General features: G+C 34.2%; 1 protein-coding gene across 5 annotated transcripts in view; it reads left to right on the forward strand.

The window, feature by feature from the left end:
* The window catches only part of Lrba (LPS responsive beige-like anchor protein), a 701,372-nt gene that overhangs the window by 163,625 nt on the left and 511,155 nt on the right, over nt 1-26,592 (forward strand). For all 5 annotated transcript variants that reach the window (XM_071614622.1, XM_071614623.1, XM_071614624.1 and 2 more), the window contains exons 22-27: nt 15,383-16,447; nt 17,481-17,659; nt 18,709-18,862; nt 19,285-19,465; nt 22,960-23,087; nt 23,559-23,666. In XM_071614622.1, coding sequence (XP_071470723.1) covers nt 15,383-16,447; nt 17,481-17,659; nt 18,709-18,862; nt 19,285-19,465; nt 22,960-23,087; nt 23,559-23,666 — 1,815 coding nt within the window. The remainder of the gene's footprint in view (nt 1-15,382; nt 16,448-17,480; nt 17,660-18,708; nt 18,863-19,284; nt 19,466-22,959; nt 23,088-23,558; nt 23,667-26,592) is intronic.

Raw genomic sequence — 26,592 nt, forward strand, 5'->3', positions numbered from 1 at the left:
AGATGAAACGAGAACAGATCTTTTCCTAAAATTGTTTTTTAATATAGGAGGTAATATGTGTATAAAAATAACTAAACTACAAAGTTGGAGGCCATAAATACCCCATAAAAGATATACACTGTGCACGAGAGACAGTTGCTACCTGAGGGTGTATGAGAAGTTTTGGGGGCAGATGTCATTGATACAGCCCTGAGGAGCAATAAGATTGAGGCATGTAGAGACTGGGATGACAGGAATCGTTGGTAGAGGAATCAGCATAAGCAAAGATATAGAGACTGTGTCATTGAGGGAAAAGGTGGTGACTTTGGTTAGCTTGGAGGTGTGTGGCCTAATGAAGAATAGTAATGGGTAAGGTAGCAGGTGGACTGGCATTTAAGCACATATGATCTTAATATCTTTCACGTTCTATTATTAGCTAAAAGTGGATTCTTGTACTTATCTTGACTTCTGAATTGGTAACCTCTCATCAGTAGAGATGAGAGTTTTTACTTCTTTTTTTTAAAAAAGAGAGAGAGAGAGAGGAGAGGAGAGGAGAGAATTTTAATATTTATTTTTCAGTTTTCGGCGGACACAACATCTTTGTTTGTATGTGGTGCTGAGGATCGAACCCGGGCTGCACGTATGTCAGGCGAGCGCGCTACCACTTGAACCACATCCCCAGCCCAGAATTTTTACTTCTTTAAAATTTTTGTTTTACTTGTAGATGGACACAATAATACTTTCCTTTTATTTATTTATTTTTATATGGTGCTGAGAATTGAATCCAGTGCCTCACACATGCTAGGCAAGTGCTCTACCACTGAGCTACAACTCCAGCCCCGTTTTTTTTTTTTTTAACCTTTTATAGCTTCTATGGGAGATATTTTATATCTCCCATACTTTCATATACTTCTATGGGTGATACTTTATATCTCCCAGAGAACTGTGTATAGTGCCAAGTTCTTGGCAGTTGCACATTAAACATTTGTAGGAAGAAGGAAGAACTGCACCATCATTGTTTAGTGCTATTTGGTTCAGCTGTCATGTGCCACTCTTTGTGCGATCCTAGTGCCACTTTTTGTGTGATCCTAGTGCCACAGTCTTCTCTTATTAGGGATCTATGAATTAGCTGCAGTAGCTGTCCATTAAAATATCCATGCTGCAGCCATTCACAGTATGATTTGAGAATTACCTCTTCAGAGTAATTTGGGATGTACATTTTATTCTGGTCTCCTGGGCTCCATCTTAAAATTTTAATCTTGTAGGATGATTCCTTTTATTCCTGACTCTTCCCTGCCTTTGTCCTTCCTATCTTCCATTTGAGTACTTTTGAGTAACTATGAAAGATTGAAATCTATTTTATTCCCTGTGCTGGGACTTGAACCCAGGTCTTGTGTTTGCTAGGCAAGTGTTGTACCACTGAGTTTTATCCCCAGCCCTTTTTATTTTATTTTGAGTTAGGGTCTTGCTAAATTGCCTGGGCTGCCCTTAAGTTGTGATCCTCCTGCTTCAGGCTCTTGATTAGCTGGGATTATAGATGTGTATCACCTTGTCTGGTGAAAATCTGTATTTGTTACAAAGTCTAGGCCAGGAGTAGTGGCATGTGCCTATAGTTCCAGCCACTTGGGAGGCTGAGGCATGAGGATTATGTGTTTGAGACCAGCCTGGGTAAGACTGAGAGGTCTTGTCTCAACAATAAATATATTAATTAAGTTAAATAACCTCTTCTGGAATTTAAATTTTGAACACTCCTCTGAGTATATAGGATTTTTTTTTAACTTTCATAAAGTTTTCTTCTTCCTACCTTTATACTAAGCTGATGATGTAATATATTGTGCTTGTTAGAAGGCATCACAGAGACAGGAAGATTCTAAATGAATTGAATGTGTACCTTGGTTTATAAACCTCTTAGTACATTGTTTTTGTTATAAAACAAAATTGGCTTTGTCTTTTTAAGAGCACATATTCAATGCAGAAAATGTTAAAGGAATATTTATTATTCTTATGTAGTATGTGAAATCAGTTTTTTAGAACCAACTTATACAGAAAAAAACCAAAGTGGGCTTTACATTTGTGTGTGTGTGTGTGTGTGTGTGTCTGTGTGTGTCCAGTGTATATTTTTCTTTACTTCAATGGCTTATGGTTTTGAATGAATCTTAATGTCTTTGCAAAGAAAATAGTTGCTTTAAAGAGAGGTCTCTTTTATCTACTTTCACATAAGAGTCAATCCCTGACTCAAGTTTTAGGATTACAGTTATAAAATGAAAAAGAATAAAACTTAATCCATCACTTTTTTTTTCTGTAAAAGTATACTTTAAAAAACAAATACTAAAGTATTACTTAAACACTAAGATGGCAAAGGAAAAGTTTTAAGTTGGTTCTTGTAGTTTTCCACTTTTTTTTTAATGAGGTAACTTTTTTTTCCATAGCTTTTTAAATTCATTTATTTTTTATGTGGTGCTGAAGATTGAACCCAGGGTCTCACATGTGCTAGGCAAGTGCTCTACCACTGAGCTACAACCCCAGCCCTGTAGTTTTCACATTTAAATTTAGTTTTTGGTACATGTCTTTTAGTTTTATTCGTTTGTGTGGATTTTCTTCAATGATAAGAAGGCTTTTTTTCTCTTTCATAAGGTTTATCTGAAGTAATTTATTTGAATACTGCCATGTTTATTGTTTTGGAATTTCAGGTCTTGAAATGTATTTAAAAAAAAATTTTTTTGGTAGTGGTTGTAGATGGACAGAATGCCTTTATTTTATTTGTTTCTTTCTGTGTGGTGCTGAGGATCGACCCCAGTGCCTCACACATGCTGGGCAAGTGCTCTGCCACTGAGCTACAGCCACAGCCCTTTGACATTTATTTTTAAAATAAATGTCTTTTCACATCAATATTTAATAAAATTTGGGCAGAACTGAAATAAGTTTGTAAGTTGGTAAACAATTTATAGCATGTTATTAAAATTCTACTGAATTTGAACCAAATTTTCGCTCTTTAAAAATAGTCATTCTGAAACATTTAAAATGCTTTCATGTATACAGTATTGAAGTGATACTTTTTTCTTTTTGTAGTAATTTTGAATCTCAATATCGCAAATTTATAACAGGGTTGTTGATAAAGAACTGGTGTGTAAAGAACTAATGTTGCAGAATTGGATAGCTTTTGCAGAGTTACATCAGGATACATGCAGCTGCTATAAAAAGCCAAAGAAACTCAATTGCAATTTTATTGTCCAGTTTGATAGATTTCCTGCCACCTTTGTAGCAGGGAAGCTGTTTGTCACTGTATGCAGCTCCTCCAACAGCTGAACTAGGGTTTATAAGCAGTAATAGGCTCTTCTAGTGTAACTGTGCTATACTGGCTTCTATGGTCTCAGGGTTTCAGATATGCACCTAGTAACCTTTTAAGTACTCAAGGTAAGCACTATAACACTGTTAAATAATACTGTCTTTAGTTAGGATGCCAAATGCTTCTACTCTTTGATTAACATTTAAGTAAGTCGTTCAAACTATTTTGAAATTTGAGACTTGTCCAAAAACATCCTTTTTCTGAACAAATGAAATTAAAATCTTTTGATTCTGTATTTTGTCTGAACCTATATTGCCATAAAGTAGAATGGGTCTATGAGATAAAATAATAATACCACTCTTGAATTAAAAATGTATTCTGAAATAGATCTCCCCCAAAATGATGAATTTGGGTGAAGTACTTAATTATCTTAGTTAAAGTATTTTAAGATTTTAAGTCTTTTCACAATCTGATAAAATGATTTAAGTGTAAATTCTGTCACTTTACAGAAGAAAGTCCTGTTTAGGTAAAAGCATGTAGAATCTAGTTTTAAAAAAGTCTCAGGTGATTTCTTAACATTTTTAAAAATCACAAGTTGTAACTGGTGTGTGTGTGTGTATATATGTATATACATATATTTGTATATGTGTTCTTGTGGTGGTTGTATGATAAGATTAAAAGCTACCTATTTTAAGAAATTTCAAAAGTTGTAAAATTTCCGTACTTCATGGATTGCTAGCATTTTATAATTAATTGCTCAAGTATTCTTTTCTTTCTTTCTATCTTCTTCTTCATCTTCTTTTTTTTTTTTTTAAGAACCTTTTGATTTTGAAATAACCATAGTACAAATCAAAACCAAGAAGGGCTGGGGATATAGCGCAGTGATAGAGTGCCTGCTTAACATGCGCCACTGCTCTGGGTTCCATCCCTAATATCACAAACACATACACAACCAGGAAACTGACATTGGTACAGTCCACAGATATTTCACTAATTTTACATGAACCCAATTTTATCATATGTAGCTTCCATCACATCAAGATATTTAATTTCATCACATCAAGATAATTAATTTTGCTATTAACACAAAGCTCACTCAGGTTATTCTTTTTTAGCTGCACCCACTTTCTTCCCCAGTTCCTAACCCCTGGTCACACTGAGCTGTTTTCTATCTCTAGAATTATATTATTCAATGAATGTTACATAAATAGAACCATATAATATGTATCTTTTTGAGACTAAATCCCCCAAATATGCTTTTTTTTTGGAAGATCATTCCATGTCCTTGCATGTATCAATAGTTCATTCCTTTTTATTGCTGAGTAGTGTTTCATAGTGTGAATGTACCAATATTTGTTTAACCACTCACCTACTGAAGGACATTTGGGTAGTTTCTAGTCTTTGGCTATTATAGATAAAGCTGTTATTAACATTTGTGCAGAAGTTTTTGTGTGAAAATAAGTTTTAATTTGAGATAAATGCTCAAGAATGTAAGTGCTGGGTCATATAAAAGGAATTATCAAACTATTTTCCAGAGAGGCTATATCAATATTCCTTCCCACTAGGATTGTGTGATTCAGTTGCTCCACGTCTTCATTAGCATTGGGTCTTTTTTTTTTTTTTGCCATAGCTGGGTGTTAATATCTCATTGTGGTTTGTTGTTGTTTTGTTCTGTTTTTTGGTACAGGTGTTTAACCCTCATGCATGCTAGGTAAGCATTCTATCACTGAGTTATACACCAGCCCTTCATTGTGGTTTTAATTTGCATTTATCTAATAATTAATTACATTGAACATCTTTTCACATGCTAATTTGCCACCTATATATCCTCTGTTGTGAAATTATCTGTTCATAAATATGAAAAGCTAAAATACTACTACAATTGTGTCTTTTGCCCATTTTCTAATTAGATTGTTTGCTTATTACTTTTGAGGTTTGACAGTTCTTTACATAGGCCAGATACTAGCCCTTTGTCAAATATGTGATTTGCAAATATTTTTTCCTAGATATTGTCTTTTCACTCCAACAGGGTCTTTGCAGAGCAAAGGTTTCAATTTTGCTGTGGTTTTATTTTAGTGGTTTTTTTTTTTTTTTTTAAATAATTATCTCTTGGCCTGCCTAGTCATTCATGTAGAATGAGGGCATATACATATTCTATCCATCTACTTATATATTCATCCCCTCCCTCCCTCCCTCCCTCCCTCCCTCCCTCCCTCCCTTCCTTCCTTCCTTCCTTCCTTCCTTTCTTCCTTCCTTCCTTCCGTGTTTATTGAACACCTGTTATGGTCTAGATTCAATATCTTGCTAATGATTGGAACATGAGTAAAATACAGTTGCCTTCACGGTCTAGAAGAGAGCCCAGGACAGAGTAACTGCTCTGGTGTGGGGAAGATGGGTAGGCTGCTTCTTACTTGGCAGTTATGAACCAGTTGTAGTTGTAGTAGTATTTTAGCTGGATATGGGTTAAAATGCTGGCAATCAGTGGGGTGACTTTGTGTGTGTGTGTGTATTCTATAAAAACAGTTCTGTCCATTTTTAAAAATATTTTTTAGTTGTTGATGGACACAATACATTTATTTTATTTATTTCTATGTGGTGCTGAGGATCGAACCCAGTGCTTCACACGTGCCAGTCAAGCACTCTACCACTGATCCACAACCTCAGCCCACATTTTCATTCATTCTTTTCATCATAATTATCACTTGTTCATTTTCTAAAAGATTTTTTTCCTCACTTCCCCAAATACCTAATACCAAAAATGAGATTCTGTGAGATTAATGGAGAATTCACACATAGAAGTGATCATTTTTTTTTTTTTTATAAAACACAGTGACATGTTAGTTTGACAGGTGGTCTTTGTTGTGAAGTGCTGGCATCAAGAAAAGGTGTAGCTAGGTCTTCAGAGCTTGTTTGGAGATTCTAGCAGTGGAGTACAGCTACTCCTATACCCTTGACCCAAGAACGGTCTTCCTCTGTCAGGGAAGGTTGTCCTCTTTGACCTAGGATGCAGCTTTGGGTAGGATGCACATGGAGTGGTGAGGGAGGAAGGGGACCCCTGCATAGCCAGCCAGGGCAGCCCAATCAATGCTGGCGATCATGGGGTGACAGATGGTGCAGCCAGATTACTGTCACATCCGTAGGTAGGTCTTATTGCATAACAGTCCTTGGCACTAATATAGCCATGTTCATCTGAGAAGCTTAAAGGCTTGCCTTACATGGCATGCTGCCTCATTTTGCAGTTACTCCTAGAGGAAGACAAGATGACAGTGGCCTATATTCCGAGTAGAGTATGATGTTCCTGATCCAGGCAACCAGAAAAGTATATCCAGTGACATATTTGGGAGGATCCTGGAGATCCATAAGTAAGACAAAAAGATCGAACCTTTTGGTTTAGAATGCTCTAAGAATGCTGTAAATGCAAAGCCTGATCATACTTGTATAAGGCTGATTAAATCTGGGGGTGTAGCTCAGTGGTAGAGCATTAGCCTAGCATTCATGACACTGGGCTTCCACTCCCATTATCTCTCTTTCTGTCTTTCCCCCACTTCCACACACATGATTATATTATCATTTTCATAAACATTTGAGCTGCAAATCTTAATAACTGAGTTCAGTGGCACATGCCTATAATCCCAGTGACTTGGGAGGCTGTGGCAGAATGATTGCAAGTTTAAGACCGGCTTTGGCAACTTAGCTCGACCTTGTCTCATACAAAATAAAAAGTAAAATGGGCTAGGTATGTAGTTCAGTGGTAGAGTACCCCTGGTTTCAATCCCTAGTAACATAGACATACTCAAAAACAAAAACAAAAACAAAAAAACTTTGACTTAATACTTTCACCTTCCATGGTTTTCTTCTCCGACTTAGAATAATTTTCTATCTATGTGAAACTCAGAGCCTTTATTTTGTAAATGGGAAAAATGGAGGAACAGAATGATGAAGTAACTTGTTCCCAGCTGCTTCATGCAGTATGCAGGTAGTACAGTTTTGGAACTGAAGACAACTGTATGTCCTTGGTACCAGTATTTTATCTCTCTCTCTTAGAGATTGAGGTCTTAATCTTGCCCAGTATCCTCATGATTGTAGTCTGTTTTCTGTTGCCATAACCAAATACCAGAGTGTGGGACATTAATGAAAATAAAAGTATATTTAGGCCATGGTTCTAGAGGCCGGGAAGTCAAGAGCTTGGTGCTGGAATGTGTTCTGTATCTGTGCTGCATCATAACATGGTGGAGGCATTGCCTGGTAAGATAGAGCAAGTTAAAAGTTTTAAATCAAATAACATTTATTATCTTTTAAAAAATTTAAAAATAGATGCACATCACAGGAAATTTAGAATCCAATATAAATGCATATACAAAAACAAAAAAAAATCCCTCATTACCCAGATATCTGTGTATGACTTTATATTTTGGGAAGACATTCCAGTCTTCTGTTCTATACACATATATACACATACATGTAATTGTTTTCTTATGAAAGTGTCATTGACTTTATGCTATTTTGCAATCTTATTTAATGAAATTCTTACATGAATTTTAATGGCTCCATATTATTTGGTGTATATATTATGGGAAAATAAAGTTAGAAGCAAAAGCTTCAGCTTTGATGTTACATCTGAATGCTGTTAGACCACATCATTGTAAGAAGGAGTGATTGTATGAATGACTCAAGGTGACTTTTCATAATCTGCCATTTGCCAAAACTTTATTTGGAAAAACTGGTAGAAGTGATGCTTGAAAACTCTATTGTTTTATAATATAATGCATTGTGTATACATTATACTTTAACTTTCTCTTATTGTTCAATAGTAATGACCCTGTTACTATATACATATCCCTTATTTTGTGGGATTAATTTCCTAAAAGTAGAATTTTCAGTAGTCTTTATGTTTTAAAATGTTTTAGTAGATATTGCTAAATTGCTCTCTAAAAATATGTTCTAGTTTATCTTCTAGATTTGCATAAGAGAACCTGTTTAGGGCTCGGATTGTGGTACAGTGGTAGAGCGCTTGTCTGGCATATGTGAAGCCCTGAGTTTTGATTCTCAGTACCACATAAAAATAAATAAACTAAATAAAGGTATCATGTCCACCTACAACTAAAAAAATTTTTAAAAAAGAGTACCTGGTTAGACTGTTATTAAGGAAATAAAATTGATCAGAATGACTTTTTATTAAAACAAGAAATTAGTAAGTTATTTACGATATTATTTTATGTCATTATTCTTCCTAGCTTTGTCTGTATGAGGATAATACCTAATCTTTTAGTGTTTCTCTTAAGATTAAGTTGTCAATAATGACAGATGCTTAGGAATTTAAAGAAAGATATATCTAGAATTTCTTACAAAAATGAGCATATCAGTGTGGTTTTTTTTTTATATTTTTTTTAGTTGTAGTTGGACACAATACTTTTATTTATTTTTATGTGGTGCTTAGGATTGAACCCAGCATGCTAGGCGGGCACTCTACCACTAAGCCCCAGCCCCAGTATGTTTTTAATCATGTTGTGGAGCTGGGGAACAATTACTGACTATATAGAATTCTGGTACTTTAAGGAAATTTGAGGGCAGAGTTTATTTTTACTTTCAAATAAATTCTGGAATATTTCCATGTGTAGTATCAGATTTATAGAGATTAGGAAAATACTAAGTGGTTGGAAGGCTTCTATTTAAATTACATTCTCACTTGGTATTCATAAGGAAGTGTTGCTTAAAAACGTTTTCTGAAAGGAAGAAATTTGTTTCTACATTTATTATGGTTGCTTACTAAAAATGGTGAACTTTGGAGTAAAAACTGCAACTTTGATGGTGTAAATATAGAAAAAAGAAATCTTTTCCTTTTACCCATCGTAGGTCCATTGACTATGTCCCAGGAAATTAGATTGAAAAATGATTAATAATACAAACATGTAACAATTCTAAATTCCTCATAAGAAAATGAAGACCTAAAGAAATCATTAAGCTTGCTGTTTTATTTTAGGTGAGGTGGAGAGTGGAGAGTAGAGAGTTGTGGAATAACTGTGACAGGTTAAAGCAGTGTAAGCTAGGAAAATAAGAATCTGGGAAGCTTAGCCAGACTGATTCTCATTGCCAGATCTATTCATTGAGAGGCCATTCTTTGTCTCCTTGTTTTCAGAAACATGGTTATTTCTTTCCTCCTGGTATCAGGGAGAGAATCTCTCTGCTGGATCATTTTATGACTTGTTTCAAGAATGAAGGGCAGGGAAATTCCTGCACCTACCATTTTTCAAAATTCTCAGCTCAAAATATTTAATATGGTGAGGCTTCATATTTTATAGCATTATGTTCTAAGCCCTGTCAATTAAATAAAAACAAACACTTCTGTTGCCAAAAAGCAAATGCAATTCCTAAGCAAAGTCAAAGGCAAATGAGAGATTCAGATAAAACTGCTTAGACCCAGAGTAAAGCTAGTATTCTTAATTAGAAATTAGTAGGAAAAGACAATACAATGGAAAAATGTATCTGATTAAACATCTCACAGAAGACTAACTCAAAATTACCTTAAATGTGAAAAAAGTATGCTTGCTGACTCTAGTAAGGAGACTGCAAATTAATACTATCTTGAAACAGTTTACCAAGAAAAATTAAATGAAAAACATTGTACATAGTGGTATATATGAATAAAATAAGTCATGAAATAAGACTTTATATTTGTGTGTATTGCAAAAATACCTTTGAAGGATATATATTATTGGCTAATTAATTGCCTCATTATTGGCAGGATGTTTGCAGGTGAGATCAGTGGTGGGAGGGAAACTTTTATGTTATATACTATTTTATCTTTGAACCATAGGAATATAACCTATTAAAACTTTTTTGAAGTTCACGGCATGAATAATGTATAATGATTATTGTGTATATCACTTGATTTCCTTATGGGATAGTTTTCCTATGTTATTGAACCTGCAATGTTGTTGTCATAATTCCTTCTGGTAGTTTTCTTGGGGTATTTAATATGGTGAGACTTCATATTTTATAGCAGTATGTTTTTATCTCCCAGGAGAGATCCATTTGGGCACTATTTATCTTTGAGTCTGGAGTGTCTAGATTAGTAATCCAGGTGCTTTGTATAAAAATAGATCAGTAAGTATTTATGATTTGATTTCGCTATATTACATCTGTTACCTTATACTATTATTGTTGCAAGCTGTAGCATCAATCTATAAAAGATCTCAGGTGTGGTTGAAATCATTGTGACCTCTGCCCACTGGTACCTCATATGGAATGATTTAGTTCTTTTTAAAGTTATATCTCATTTATCAACTGTAGAAAACATTGGTAACGTAAGAGTTAGAAACTAAGATATTATATTTATCTGATATTGCCATTCAAAAATATCATACAATGAAAAAGATGCATTTGTTTGAAAATAAATCACTTGCTAAATATTGCCTACCATTTCATAGTCTAAATTTAATAGGTTAAACATGTTAAATTAAAGAAATAATGTTTATTTCTTAATATTGTAGTCATCTTTTCTTTCCTACTTAGTAAATTTGAGTGCCAATTAAGTTGAAAGTAATGGCAAAAGAAATGTTATGGTTATTAGCTCATAAGTATCTTTAACTAGTAGTTTGTAGAAGTGCTTTCCAAACATTACAAAAAGCTATAGATTAGCTATCAAATGATTGTGAAGATTAATAACTAGTCTGTTAGCTGAGTAATTTACAAGAATATCTGGTAATTGGGAATTATTACTTTTAAAGTCACAAATACCTTAAGGAAAATGGAAAAAAAAGAGTCAAGAATGATAATTGTTCATTTAGCTTTTGAACTGTTAAAGAAAATTAAAGGGAAATTTGAAAATCAACCAAGTGGAGAATTTTGAAAGTATTTCATATTCAGAAGGTAAATGCTTTCCAACCTGTGGTTTTATTTATTTATTTATGCCAGGAATTGAACCCAGGGACCCTTAACCACTGTGCCACATCCCCAGCCCTTTTTATTTTTCATGCTAAGACAGGGTCTTGCTAAGTTGCTTGGGGCCTCTCTAAGTTGCTGAGGCTACCTTTGAACTTGTGATCCTCCTGCTTCAGCCTCCTGAGCCACTGGGATTACAGGCGTGCACAACCATGCCAGACTCCAATTTGTGATTTTTATACTCACTCTGTATATCAACTATGAAGATAGAATACAAATATTTTCAGATATTTGTGGTCTTAGTTCATGTGCCGTTTCTCAAGAAGGCACTGCAGGATATACTATGCTGAAAGTGAGTAAAACAAAGAAAAAGATAAGGGATACAAGAAGAAGGAAAAACAACATAGAAGACAGATGAAGGACATCTATGGGATTAGAATAAAGGGAGATTTCTGGATGATGGTTTTATGGCTAACAAATGCTAGACCATTCAGACTGGAGTAGTTTGATTGGAGACACACAAAAGGGCTGGCTGTTATCACCAAAATGCCAGCAACCTCTATAACTTTTCTTTTTGAGTCTTGTCCACACAAGGTGACCCATATTGCTATGAGTACTTTTCTTGTCTTGATCATGTGCTGAGTAATTCCTGCTTGTCCTTCCACCTGTACCATCTGAAGATCCTAATGTCCCCTCTCAAAAACATATTCTGCTTTGCCCTATTTCTCAGGGTAGAGGTTGACCATGTGAACTTAGAATTGGAAATATATAGTAGTCTACTTCCTAACCCTTATTCATGCAAGATACACATTGCTTTACTCATACTACCTCTGACAGATGTTCCGGTTTTCTTTACTTCTGTATTTCCCAATGACCTTGTCTAAAGACTTCCCAAAAATAAGACAGAAAAGAGAATATTCTCAGAGAAGCAAAAGACTTGCTATGACTTATAGATTTGGTGTATCTTATCTTCTCTTGCTTTTCTGAACCTTTAGTTGGTTGTGGCAATTTGTGTATTAAATTTTGCTCTGGCTAGATTTGTGCTAGTTTTAGTATTAAAAAAATAAATAGTAAACAATAGAAATGTGGGGATATTGATTTCCTTCCAATGGAGTGGGGAGATCAGGGAGTACAATTTGCAAAGGACCCCTAGGGGAATTGTGAGATACTGGTAATATTCTGTCTTTTAACATGGTGGACAATACATGGGATTAAAAAATATTGTTCTTTAACCTGAACATATAAATTGCATGTACTCATTTTTATTGATACATTTAATTCAATTCCAAAAACTCTTTATTTCAATAAAATTAAAGCAAGCAATTATTGAAAATTAAAATCAATTCTATAACAAAATAAAATAAAATAAATTGTTTTCAAAATTAATATAAGGTTGATAGTATGTAACTTGGCTTTCTTAATGATAACTATTGTATTCGTGCAGAAATAATTTCCCTAAAGTCAGGTTTCCAGACAGTGATTTCTGTAAGATAGAAATCAGATTGTGTCTTCCTTCCACTCTTTTCTCAAGTGGCTCCCTCAGAAATAAAACCAAAATCTTTAACACAGTCTCTGATGCTCTACAGTCATGTCTAGCCGACAGCTACTCCTCTGATCTCATCTTCTGCATTTTTCATTCTACTGGTTCATTGTTGTTCTTCAAACATATCAAGTGTATTTTTGGCTCCAGGGCCTTTCCATCTTTCCTTTTCACATAGCTTTTTCTCTTTTTTTATTCTTGTCTTTGTTTGAATATAACAGGGAGACTTTTCTCAGATACCCATTAAAATACACCCTTGTCTCCTAGACTTTCTTTTGCATTTACTCTTTGTGTTTTTTTTCCCTTCAGAGTTCTTATTACTACTTGTCATTGTCTAACATATTTGTTTATTTTCTGCCTCTTCCATTAGAACATAAACTCCATGAGGGCAGGAACAATGTGTTGTTCATCACAGAGTGCCTGGCATGCTATAGATGTTCAGTACATTTTTGATGAATAAATGTGAGTCATTGAACAATTAAAGAATGAATTTCAGAGGCTGGGGTTGTGGCTCAGTGTTAGCATACTCATCTGCCATGTGTGAGGCACTGGGTTGATCCTCAGCACCACATAAAAATAAATAATAAACAAACAAACAAATAAATAAAAGGTATTGTGTCCATCTACAACTAAAAAAATATTTTAAAATAAAAAAAGAATGAATTTCAAAGTAATTGTGGCATTATGGGTGTAAAAGAAATTGATTTTTAAAAACTGCTATTGTGTCACTTTACTGTTCAGTGTGAAATACATGCATTTCTTTTTGGAACATTAAAACACTCCCTAATATTTATAACTAAGAAAATATTTTAATTAGGAAAATGTTTATAGATAATATTCTCTAGATGTTTTCATCTCTAGCTATGTCCCATTATGGCATGAATGTTATGTATATATCATAGGTAATGTCTAGTTAGTATGTATAGGAGGAAATTTTTGCATTGTGCATTAGATATTCTTTTGTTTGCCTTCTACTTATGTGATTCAAAAAGGCCTATGAAATTTTGTGTATTAAGAAAAAAAATTTTTCTTCTTTTGTTATCATCTACCATCCTCCCACACTAAGGCTCAATAAAAATTTACTGAATGAATATTCAGTGTGCCATAAATATAATGTTAGGTTATAGGACACAACAATTTTAGCTTTAATAAATTATAGCTATGTTTATATTTTCTGCATGCATTGCACTTTTTCCTTTGTGTTTTTGGAGGATAGGGAAGTGGAGATTTCCTTTGAAACACAAGTAGAAATCACATAATGGTGGCTATAACCTCTTGAAGAGGTTATAAATCTTATGACATTATAGTCACACTACTCTAGTTTTTACTTTTTTTCCTATTCAGTTGTTTCTAGTTACTTGGGTAAAAGGCAAAGCATAATATGGAAATATTCACAGTGCTGAATACATAGTTATCACTCATATGCAAGTAGAATGAGTGTATGTATGGATGGACTAACTGGAAATTTCAGACCATTTGCAACCAATTGGTTTACCTTTGGGGAAGGTTTGGATTTTATTTTTTTTCTGTTTTAAAAGAATTTGTATTCTTTAGCTTAGTAAGAAAATGGTCTGTAGTTCATAGGTGCGTTAGTTTCTCATTGCTGTGATCAAAATACCCGGTAAGAACAAATTTTATGCCACACTATCTATTATCATTAAAACCATTTTACCAAAATAAGGATATTATAGGAAAAGTTTATTCTGGCTCAAGGTTTAGAGATTTAGTACAAGGATGGTGACTCTATTCCTCTGAGCTCAAGGCGAGACAAAATAAAATGGCAGAGGATGTGCAGGAGGAAAGCTGGTCAATTTATGGTAGCTGGGAAACATAGAGAAAGCAGGAGCAAGGCTACAGGGAAAATTAACTGTTCTAGGGCATTTCCCTGTTAGCTACCTCTTCCAGCATGTCCCACCTACCTACAGTGACCACCCAGATAGTCCATTCAAATTAGTAATTCATTGAATGGATTAATCCACTGACTAATTTACAGCTCTTATAATTTAATCATCTCACCACTGAACATTACTGCATTAACACAGAAGCTTTTAGGGGATGCCTTATATCCAAATCATAACAGTAGGTATATGGAGAGCTGCTGAAATAATGAGCACAATTAATTATTATTATTATTTTTTTAAATCTCTCCTAAAGACAAATCTTGGGGAAATGAGTTTTCACTGCACTTGAAGCAGTGTATTCTTCGGTGTATAACACTCTTCCCAAGGGTGTAGACTCAGTTTTTGGTACAAGTTATAGTGACCAGTAGAGGGTGAATTCTTTTTCTATATACATTTTAAAGAATGGGCTAATTATGTTCTTATTGTGGCTTTATGCCACACTATCTATTGTTATTAAAATCATTTTACCGGGACTGGGGATGTAGCTCAAGCGGTAAGGTGCTCACCTGGCATGTGTACGGCCTGGGTTCGATCCTCAGCACCACATACAAATAAAGATGTTGTGTCGGCCGAAAACTAAAAAATAAATATTAAAAATTCTCTCTCTCTCTCTCTCTCTCTCTTTTAAAAAATAAAATCATTTTACCAAATTAAGGATATTATAGGAGAATTTAAATTTTACAGTGTTGTGTAAACTGTGTACTTGAAAAGTTATTAAAAGTATTTTAATGTTATATTCTGTATGCTATACTCATTATTAATGTATATTTAACTGATTGTACTTTTAAAATCTAGGTCACTTTTGAAATACACAAAGAAAACCTTGCCAGTATATTTAGGGAACAGCAAGGAAAAGTTGATGAAGAAATAGAGCCATGTTCCTCAAGTTCAGTCCAAGCCATCACTGGCATTAGCAGAGATGTGGATATTTCATTGGGATCTCAGCAGTCAGACATGAAGGATTCTCCTCTCTCTCCTCATTTCACCACAAATAGTGCTGAAAACTCAAGTATTGAGAAGACAAGTTCAGTAGACTCTGCATCCAACATTGAACTGCAAATGCAAAATATGTCTAATGAAGACAGGAAAACTGAGCAAGAAAATCAGGAGTTACTGGCTGAAGTCACTTTGGAAGAAATAGCAACAAATGAGACAAAGAATGCAGGTGATTTAGAAGCATCTTCTGACATAACAGAATCTGTGACTATTTTCTCTAATTCTTTTAAAACAGTTGACAAAGACACAACCGTCATCAGTGAAATAACTGCTTCTCTAAGTTCCCCCTCAGAAGAGGATGCTTCAGAGATGCCAGAGTTACTGGAAAAATCTATAGCAGAGGAAGAAGAAGATGATGATTATGTGGAACTGAAGGTAGAAGGTAGTCCCACTGAGGAAGCCAGTCTGCACACAGATCTTCAAGATAATAGTTTGTCTCCAGTTGCTTCTGAGGCCAGTGAAAGCCTGGACACACTTAGTAATGACTGCAAATTAATATTTAAAGAGGAAGAACCTGTTACTAAAAAGCAAAGTGATAGTGAAGCTCAAGATTCTAAAGATTCTGGGTTCTTGGCTATGCCAGCATCAGGGTCTTCTGCTACCTCACCAGAGATCACTGTTTCCCAAACAACTGTACAATCAGATGTTGAACAGATGCTGGAGAAAGGGCAGAAAACAGCTGACCTTGCTGGAGAAACCATATCAACTAGTGATTGTCATGGTAATATCTTCGAGGCTCCTGCTACTTCTGAGCAAAAGATTGCCAAGTTGGATGTTTCTACTGTTGCTACAGATACCGAGAGACTGGAATTAAAAGCCAGTGCGAACACAGAACCACCTCAACCTCAGCGCCATGTGCTTGAGGTGATTTTATTTTCTTCTCAAGTCATATTTGCACTGAGTTAAAATAGAGCCAGTTTATATGCTTATATTTTATTTTTCTTTAAATTTGGTTCATATTCCTGTTTGCTGTTACATAAATGCAGTGAATGTAAAGATTGTTTCAAATTGTTAGCACAAGTATTTGACAGTTAATGTGTATTTATTAATTTTTTTTTTATGGCACTGGGGGTCAAACCTAGGGCCTCACACATGTCAGTCAAGTGCCCTACCAATGAACGACATCCTTAGCCCCAGTTTTGTAAATTGCAGCTTTTATTAATATTTTACCACAGAATTATCAAAAGTTACTATTTTCAAACTTCAGGATTGACATAATTTTAGTTTATAAAGTAAATATTGGAAGTACTTATATTTCACCCTTCATTTGACTGACCGCATTTTAGCTCATTAATTTTCCAATGAAGTCTAGGTCTACAGAAATACTAGTGTAGATTTTAGTTGTAAAATTCATGGTTTAAATTGAACCATGAAGTCTGTGAGAGAGAAAGGAGCTTGTGTGCTATCTAGAGATGTAGTTTTCTCTTTTGTCAGTATTTCTGAGTGATAAAGTGAGATTCTGGTTGCATGTTATCATTTACATTCTTATCTTGTCTTCCTCTTTTTTTTTTTTGTTGGTTTGTTGTTCATTATGTTTTTTTAGTGTATTTTTTATTTTAGCTAATTTGTTATCCAGCAACTGCCTAGATTAAAGATTCTAAGATTCAAAATTAAGAACTGATTGATTCCTTTATGAAACATCGCATAGTAGAAATTCTTAACATGGTTCTAAGTTAATTAATGTTGAATTGTAGTAGTTTAGAAGTTTTGATAACTTTGCTTTAGAATGTACTAAAATACTAATGTTATTCATTTTTCTAATGATAATTTTTTCTCTCTAATTTGGTTCTTTGGTGTTTTAAAATTTGAATACTTGTTAGATGAATTGCATGATTTTTACTAATGTTTTTCTTTGAAGTTGAACTCATTATATTACTTTAAAAATTTTCTGTATTAGATGTCAAGGCAACAGGAACAGCCAGGACAAGGAACAGCCCTAGATGTGGTTGATGGACAAAGGAGAGATTCCAGATCTGCTCTATTTCGTATTCCTGAGTTCAAGTGGTCTCAAATGCATCAGCGTTTGCTCACTGATCTCTTATTTTCCATAGAAACAGATATACAGATGTGGAGAAGGTTTGTCCATATGTTTACTATCGAAGATATGTATAAATCTTTGTTTTCAAAGAAATTTATATAAATATTTTGCAATTAATTTTAGACTTTCGGTTGAAAAAGTCGAATATAAAATATTTTATGGTAAGGTTTTATTGAGTAAACTCTTATTTTCCATTATAAGAATGAAATCCCTCTCTGAGAGGATTACAAAAATATGGCAGAGAATTTTCTTTAAAAAAAAAATTGCTGAAAATTTCTTGTAGAATATTTTATAGCATGCAATTTACTAGAAGGTAGGCCTACCAAGTGGGGTTATTACTAGATGTACTACAAAATAATTAAGATTTAAGTATAATATTTTCCATGTCTCTCTCTAGTAGAAGAAATCTGTATATTTCATATTATCTTCCACTGTATGATTTATAATTTTATTTATTTTTTTAATGTTTTTTTTAATGGTACTAGGGATTGAATTCAGTTGTGCTTTACCACTGAGCTTTTTATTTTACCACAGCCCTTTTTATTTTTGAGACAGGGTCTCACTGAGTTGCTGAGGCTGACCTCCAACTTGAATCCTCCTTCCTCAGCTTCCTGAACCACTTGGATTACAGGCATGTGCTACCATGCCCCACATGTTTATAATTTTAACAGAGCCTGATGTGATTATTTTTATTGTATATGAGTCTTATTCTTTTAAAAGCATTTTCTGGATTTACCTAAGAAAATGTTTGTCGAAACTAATTTTTAGAACACATTTAGCACCATTTACCTCCTTATTTTTGCCACATTACTTCTCAGTAAGGATAATTTCATCCAACTTTTTAAGTCAAACATAAAATGAATAGTGTTTGTTTCAGAACCAAAGGAGGACATGTATGGTACCTGTTGCCATAGAATGGTTTACTTCTTCTGAGGAAGGTTATACCCCCAAATACTCGCTACATCATTGCCTTTCCTCAGTTTTGAAGATGAATCAAAGCACCTTCTTATCCTTCCTCTCCTCAAGTAGGCAAACTGTGATTTCCTTTGTTTAGCTTTATCAGTAAACATCATTTATCTTTGGACAGCCATTCAACAAAGACAGTTATGGACTTCGTGAATAGCAGTGATAATGTCATCTTTGTACACAACACAATTCATCTCGTCTCTCAAGTGATGGACAATATGGTTATGGCTTGTGGGGGTATACTGCCATTGCTTTCAGCTGCTACATCGGCTACAGTAAGGACCTAACTACTACATACAATTGGTGTGAAAATATGAGTGTTATACAGCCTTATTGATTAAAACTTGAATGTGGTGGGTTACTATGCATAATAGCTGCTATACATCAAAAGCAACAAAATCTTTTGCAGTTACCTGGAAGGATTTTTAGAATTTGTTCCAGGCGTGAAAATATTAAAATGAGTGTTGATTTTTAGGGATGAGTCAGCTAATGAAGAAAATGATTGACAGTGTTTCTCCCTAATGTTCCCGTTGCCCTTCTTTTTTAGATGAAATAAGTAAATCACCCTATTGTACTGTATTTCTGAAAGCCTGACTGACTTTTTAAAAAATCAAATTTAGAAATTTGGGGAATATAGCTGGTAAAATTAGATTTTTATCAGAATTTTGATGTAAATGTCAAACTTTATTCCTTACAGCATGAACTGGAGAATATTGAACCTACTCAAGGCCTTTCCATAGAAGCCTCTGTGACATTTTTGCAGAGGCTAATTAGCCTCGTGGATGTGCTTATATTTGCAAGTTCTCTTGGCTTCACTGAAATTGAAGCTGAAAAAAATATGTCATCTGGAGGTATTTTGCGGCAGTGTCTCCGACTAGGTGAGCTATTTCAAATCATTAGGAATTTATAGTTTTTGGTAATCCAGATATTACTTTGAAAATCATCTTTCTTTTTTTTGGGGAAGATATGTGCCAGCCAAGTTGTATATGTTGACTTTCAGTGGTAGTTAGCAGGTTAGGTATTAGGGAGAGGGGCATAATTTGAACAATTTGCTAAGGTGATTCTGAGCATTCCTTCTTCTCCTGCAACCCCTTTTTGCTTCAAGAGTAGTGCTTCTCAAGTTTTAAGACTCCAACAAGCATCTTGGTAGAGATTTAGATTAGATCATGTAGACTGAGGTACAGCCTCAACTTGTCTCCCAATTCCCATGTGATGCTGGTTTCTCCTTTCTTGCAAACACACTTCAGTAACAAGTAGGTTTCTAAACTGGAATCATTCAAGTACAGCCTTTCTTCAAATAAACTCTGGTAATTTGTTAAAGCAGTTAATAGAAGCATAAAATCCCTATTTACCTGGAAGCAATTCTTCTTTAGGTGACAGTAAAAATATGCAAAATGACGTTTAGTCTTAACTAGGCTTCTTTAGGTAAAGCAAAAAATATTTTTCTTTGCACAAGATTCCTTTTATCTAAGTATAAATAATAAACCAAATTGTAAATACTTAGACTTTGTTGAATTACTTATTAAATGAAGAGAAGATGATATAGTGAGTCAGTCCAAGAAATGGAAGCAGAATCTTAGGAAGCATGACCATGTGTAAACAGATCAGAAATAAGGTACCTATGAAGCAGCAGAAAACCCAATTAGTTAATGAAATATTTTTCCATGTTTAGCATGTTATTACTAATAAATACAATTAGAGTTTTTTGCACAATTACTATTTTTATTCAAAATGCCATTGAAAGTACTTTTAAAATTAGGATTCTCTAAGGAAATAATAATTTGTTAAGGTATAACAATTTATAAAAAATAGTTTTAACTTTTTAATTAAGAAATTCAAATTTGTGAGCATAAAATGAAAGCTGTCATTTATTAGCTTGTGATTAGTTCTGATTTTCAAATTGAGCTGTCATTTTGTTGTTTTTATTGAGAAAATTGTAGACCAGAGAAATTAGGAAACTTAAATTTGAAACCTACATTTGGTCAGATTGGAATTTGAATATATTTTTGCTGAACTAGTGTGGCTATTCTTTCTGTTGTAGTATGCTTCTTTTAAAAACTTTCTATTATCAATATAATTAAAATATTTAGGCCTTTTTTTTTTTTTTTTTTACTTTTGCATATGCCATTTTAAAAATGTTTCCACTTCCTACATTTCTTTCTTTGTTTTCTTTTTTTTTTTGTACTGGGGATTGAACTCCGGGGCACTCCATCATCCAGCCCTATTTTGTATTTTATTTAGAGACAGGGTTCAGGGTTTCACTGAGTTGCTTAGCACCTACTGTTGCTGAGGCTGACTTTGAACATATGATCCTTCTGCCTCAGCCTCCTGAGCCAATGGGATTACAGGCATGCGCCACTGTGTGAGGCTTTTCCCTGCATTTCCACAGTTAAAAATACAAGGCTACACTGGCAAAGCTTCATTCTACTCAGTAGTCATTTAAATTCAGAAACTAGGGAAATACTCTTTCTCATTTTCATAGCTTTAGAAAAGAATCAAGAGATGATTTGCTGGACTCCAGCACCATGTCTTCTTGCACATGGTTTGACATGGAAAGGGACTTGTCCAGGGTCACTTAGTAGAGTGTGGTAAATTAGGGAAACAATTCCGATGTTTTGATCCCTGGACTTCTCATTCATGGTATTTCCTGAGCTTTGTGGTTAGAAGGTGGGATGGCAATAACAAGAATAACCTGTGCTCCTGAGATTGGTTGAAATGAAGAGATCTAGTGTGGTTTTTAACTTTATAATAATACAGACCCAAGTTTGATTTTATGTAGTCTGTGCCTAAAGTACAATTTTTTTTTAAAACTGGGCCTGATAAGCAAATTTGACCAAAATTATATTCATTTTTTTTTTAAAGAGAGAGAGAGGAGAGAGAGGGAAATTTTTTAATATTTATTTTTTAGTTTTCGGCGGACACAACATCTTTGTTTGTATGTGGTGTTGAGGATCGAACCCGGGCCTCACGCATGCCAGGCGAGCGCGCTACCACTTGAGCCACATCCCCAGCCCCAAAATTATATTCATATCTTTTCCCTTTCTTCCCTTTCTCCCTTTCTTCCTTTCATCCAAGTTTTGTTGCTCTCTTTCCAAATACTTTCCTTTTTAAATTTTTGTCTTCTAGTCATGTGTGATAGTGATATTTAACCTTCCCCACTTGAGTTTGCTATTTTGTCTCTAATTTGTTTCCCTTCCCCATCTTAATTTCAAATACCTTGAGTATTACAGATTTGTTTGAGAATTGAGATGATTATATGATATCAAGTAAATCATAGTCAAGTGTACATGACCTAATTCATCACTGAAAATTCAAAATTAATTTCTGAGTACTCTGTGTAACTGATCTGTTATAGCGGTGCATGCCTGTAATCCCAGCGACTTGGGAGGCTGAGGCAGGAGAATGACAAGTTTGAGGCCAGCCTTAGCAATTTAATAAAGGTCCTACACAACTTAGCAAGATCCTGTCAAAATTAAAAAAAAACAACAAAAAACAAAGAATAAAAAGGGCTGGGGATATGGCTCAGTGGGAAAGCATCCTTGGGTTCAATCATTAGTACCAAAAAAGCCACAAAACAAAACAAACTCCCCCCCAAAACACAAGCCAACACCCAGATAATCTGAGTAACTGATTGGTGGTAGCTCTAAAAAGGAGCTCTAAATTTTAGGCTCTGTGTTAAATCAAATTTGCTTTTCTGTTTCTCCACCTTCTAAGCACTATTAATGAAAGCCAGTAAATACTAGATCCTATAAAGCCTAAATATTACACTATGAGTCTCTGTTAGTATCATATTCCAATGATACAATATAGGAAAAACATAAAATTTTCCAATTTAATCATTTTATTGCAATTAAGGTAATTGAAGATTATTATCTTACAACTAGTCAATAACAATGTGGCTTGCTCTGTTTTCTTCCACTATTATTTCAAATATTTACTTTCCCCTTAGGTGAGATCTATGAAAGAGTAACCTATTATTAAGTTTCCTGAACTTGGCTGGGGAGTGTTTCTCTGATGTAATGTTTGCCTAGTATGTGGGAAGCCCTTGTGTTATTCCCATATCACAGTTACAAAAACAAGCAAGCAAACAAACAAACATGATTTACTGATTTCCTTTCAGCAGACTCAGAAGTACAAATTACTACGGTACATTTCCTTCCTAGATCTTAACTGGGCCTTATGACAGAAAACAAAATCAAGACACTAAACACTGAACATGCAGGGATGTTTTAGGAATTTGCTGAAGGAAATCCATTTCAAGTAAAGTTTTATGTAAATCATGTTATGTAGAAGATGATTTGTATTAGTTCCATAATCTTAAATATGATTTTCTTTTTTTTTCTCTAAATCTTTTTATTAAAACAAATGACAGTGTGTGCAGTGGCAGTAAGGAATTGCTTAGAATGTCAACAACATTCACAGCTGAAAGTCAGGGGAGATACAGGGAAAGGCCTGAAAACAACCTCAAGCATTGTTCTCTTGGGGAAATCTGCAGCAAAGGTGAGCATACAGAATTGTCATTTTCAAAAAAGCATACTCATATTTCATAGTTAAGATCTTAAATTAATTTGTTCATTTCAACCTGAAGTTAAATAAATGTGACAGAGATTCTAAAATAGTTATGTTACTCTGTGAACATAACATTCAAATGTTTGTGTTTAAATATACAGTACAGATTTGCTTATATTCAATCTTGTCTGCTTTTCCAAATGTTTACTTTTCTTGTTTCTGTGATACCTTTTCCTTCAAATATGTCAGTTTTCCCACATAATTTCCCCCTGTATACGCTCTTCACCCCCTCAAAAAAAGGAAAAAAAAATGTATGGGAAAAAGAATGTTTTAGCATGGTTTTCTCGTTCTTAGAATACTGTGTTTATTTTTTTAAAAAATCTGTGTATTGTGTGTGTGTGTGTATGTGTGTGTGTGTGTATTCACATATATAATGTATTTTTAAAAAAATTTCTTAAATAGAGTCCAGTGGACATTGTGACTGGTGGTATATCTCCAGTAAGAGATCTTGACAGGCTCCTGCAAGACATGGATATTAATCGACTCAGGGCAGTTGTTTTCAGAGACATAGTAAGTTAAAATATTTCTTTCAAGTACTCTTTTAGCTGATACATATTTTCTCCCTTCTGAGCTGAAAGTGCCAGAGTAAAAACTCTTTGTAATATAAAATAGTCCGGTAGAGAAAGGAAAGCCAGATCTCTTAACAATGATTTTAGAATCTTAGACTATTAGAAAGAATTGTCTAAATAAATGGAGCTAGCATATCAGAGTAATGATGCTAAAAAGAATAATACAGCATTTCACTGTAAGCAGTGTCAGGGCTTTACATATTATCAGGAAGCCCAGCAACTTCTTGAGCTGTCCGTTTCATAATTCTCATTTTATACATGAGGAATCTGAGTTACAGAATGCTTGAGTAACTTGGTCAATTGGCTAGTACATTATAGAGTCAGGATTCAAACCCAGCAGGCTTAATCCAAGAATCCATGCTCTCAGTGTAATGAAATATTCAATTTCTGAGTATTATATTATTTTACTGAATAGTGTATATTTTCCCCCCAGAGGTATATTAATGTGATTAAAAGGTACATGATGAAATGTTGCTCTCAATGTGTTTTTAATTTTTCAAAGATGAAAATAATTTTGGTTTAACTCATTTTGACATAGAGAATGACTGATTTTCATGTAGATTAATTTATTTTTTCATGGTATTAGGTATTGAATGCAGGGGTGCTCTACCACTGAGCTACATCCGCAGACCTTTTGATGTTTCATATTGAGATGAGGTCTCTCTAAGTTACTGAGGGTCTTGTGCTAAATTGTTAAGGCTGGCCTTGAACTTGGGCTTCTCCTGCCTCAGTGTTCAGAGTTGCTGGGATTACAAGTGTGTTCTTCCACCCCTGGCTTCACAGAAAATATAAAGTTATATATAAGGTATTAGGATGTAAATAAAAATCATTTGTAATCTCACTCCCTAACATTGGGAATTTTATCATTAGTTTTTGTTGAACTAATTTATTGTATATTTAATACTGGATGCTCTAAGTATATATTATATGTATTTCTTATGAACTTTATAACCTCGATTTTTCATTTTCCTTTCTCATCATCTGGTATTTTAGTTTTTTCTTGTTGAGTAGGTTTTTATACATCTATAGAATTTGGAGTGCTATCACTGCTTACTTACTAAATATTTGTGAATTTGCATAGTACTGAATATTCCATGTCCATCATCCTATTATGTAATTCTCATAATAATCATATGAGTAGGATTGCCACATGAGGTTAAATTTTTGCTTAAGATCATTCAATAAGTAAGAGGTAGAAATGAGTTAAGGACCTAGGGAATTTGATGGGGTAAGTAAGGATTTAAACAGGTATATACAATTCATGACTGATTAAGAAGTTAAGACACAGTAAATAATTTGCTTACATTTTTCTAGCCCACATATTTGTAATTAATTAATTTATTTTAATTAGGTATATATGACAGCAGAATGAATTTTTATTCATTGTATAAAATTGCAGCACAACTTTACATTTCTATGGTTGTACATGATGTAGCGTCGTATCATATGTACAGTCATACATGTACCTAGCTAGGGTAATATGTCCATCTCATTCCACCATTTTTCTTGCCCGCACACACCCTTTCTACCCTTTCTCCTATTTGCCCAACATGCCTCCATTTTTCCCATGCCTCTGGATCAGCATCCACTTATGAGAGAGAACATTTGGCCTTTGTTTTTTTGGAATTGGCTTACTTTGCTTAGTGTGATATTCTCCAACTCCATCCATTTACCTGCAAATGCCATAATTTTATTCTCTTTTAATTCTGAGTAATATTCCATTATGTATATATACCAGAGTTTCTTTACCTATTAATCTACTGAATGGCATCTAAAAATGTTCAACATCTGTAGTAATTAGAGAAATGCAAATCAAAGCTACTCTAAGATTTCATCTCACACCAGTCAGAATGGCAGTTATCAAGAATACTGACAACATAAATGGTGGCAAGGATGTGGGGCAAAAGGCACACTCATAAATTGCTGGTGGAACTGCAAATTGGTGCAACCAGTCTGGAAAGCAGTATACAGATTCCTTAGACAACTTGGAATGGAACCACCATTTGACCCAGCTATCCCACTCCTCGGTCTATGTCCAAAGGACTTAAGATCAGCATACTACAGCTGTATAGCCACATCAGTGTTTGTAGCAGCTCAATTCATAATAGCTACAGTGTGGAAGCAATCTAGGTGTCCACATTTTTTAGTGGCAATTTTAGCAGCACTTATGGCAGAATTGTATGGTAGAGAAATATAGGCATAACTTCAGAAAAGGAATGTTATTTAAAAAAGAAAAATGTTTTCTTTTCCACCAAGACTAAGAAGTTGTTACACATGGACCCACAAAGTACCATAGATTTTGTCAGATTACAAATGTGACTCACATTGCTTCAAGCATTTAAGGGAGAACCTGATATCTAATTTTTTTTTCCTGAAATTGATTATGTATAAAAGTTTTTGCAGCAGTTAATAAGTTTTAATCAAATTTGTGCCATTAATTTGTATCTATCTATTAGAAAACAAAACTTGTGGCCTTGTATATGCTAGGCAAGCACTCTACCATTGAGCCACATCCCCAGCCCTCTGTTTTCCTATTCTAAACTTACTACTGGAGGTGCCTTTAGTTTTCAGGATTTAATAGACAAATTTGAAATTTTTTGTTTAAAATAATTAAGTTCAAGCCTATTTTGAAACATTACTAGAACAGTGGTGTACGTAGGGTCCTCTTGAAGATGGAGAATTGGATTAGATACAGAAGTTGTTGATAAACAGAGGTGGGTGATCAATAGAGCTAGAATCAATCCTGGCCTCTTTTAGAGGTCAGTCTAGTTTGTTCTTTTACTTTTTTTTTTTTTTAGTTGTAGTTGGACACAATACCTTTATTTTTATTTGTTTTTATTTTTATGTGGTGCTGAGGATCGAACCCA

The sequence above is a fragment of the Marmota flaviventris genome, chromosome 7 (assembly GCF_047511675.1).
Source record: "Marmota flaviventris isolate mMarFla1 chromosome 7, mMarFla1.hap1, whole genome shotgun sequence".
Lineage (NCBI taxonomy): Eukaryota > Metazoa > Chordata > Mammalia > Rodentia > Sciuridae > Marmota > Marmota flaviventris.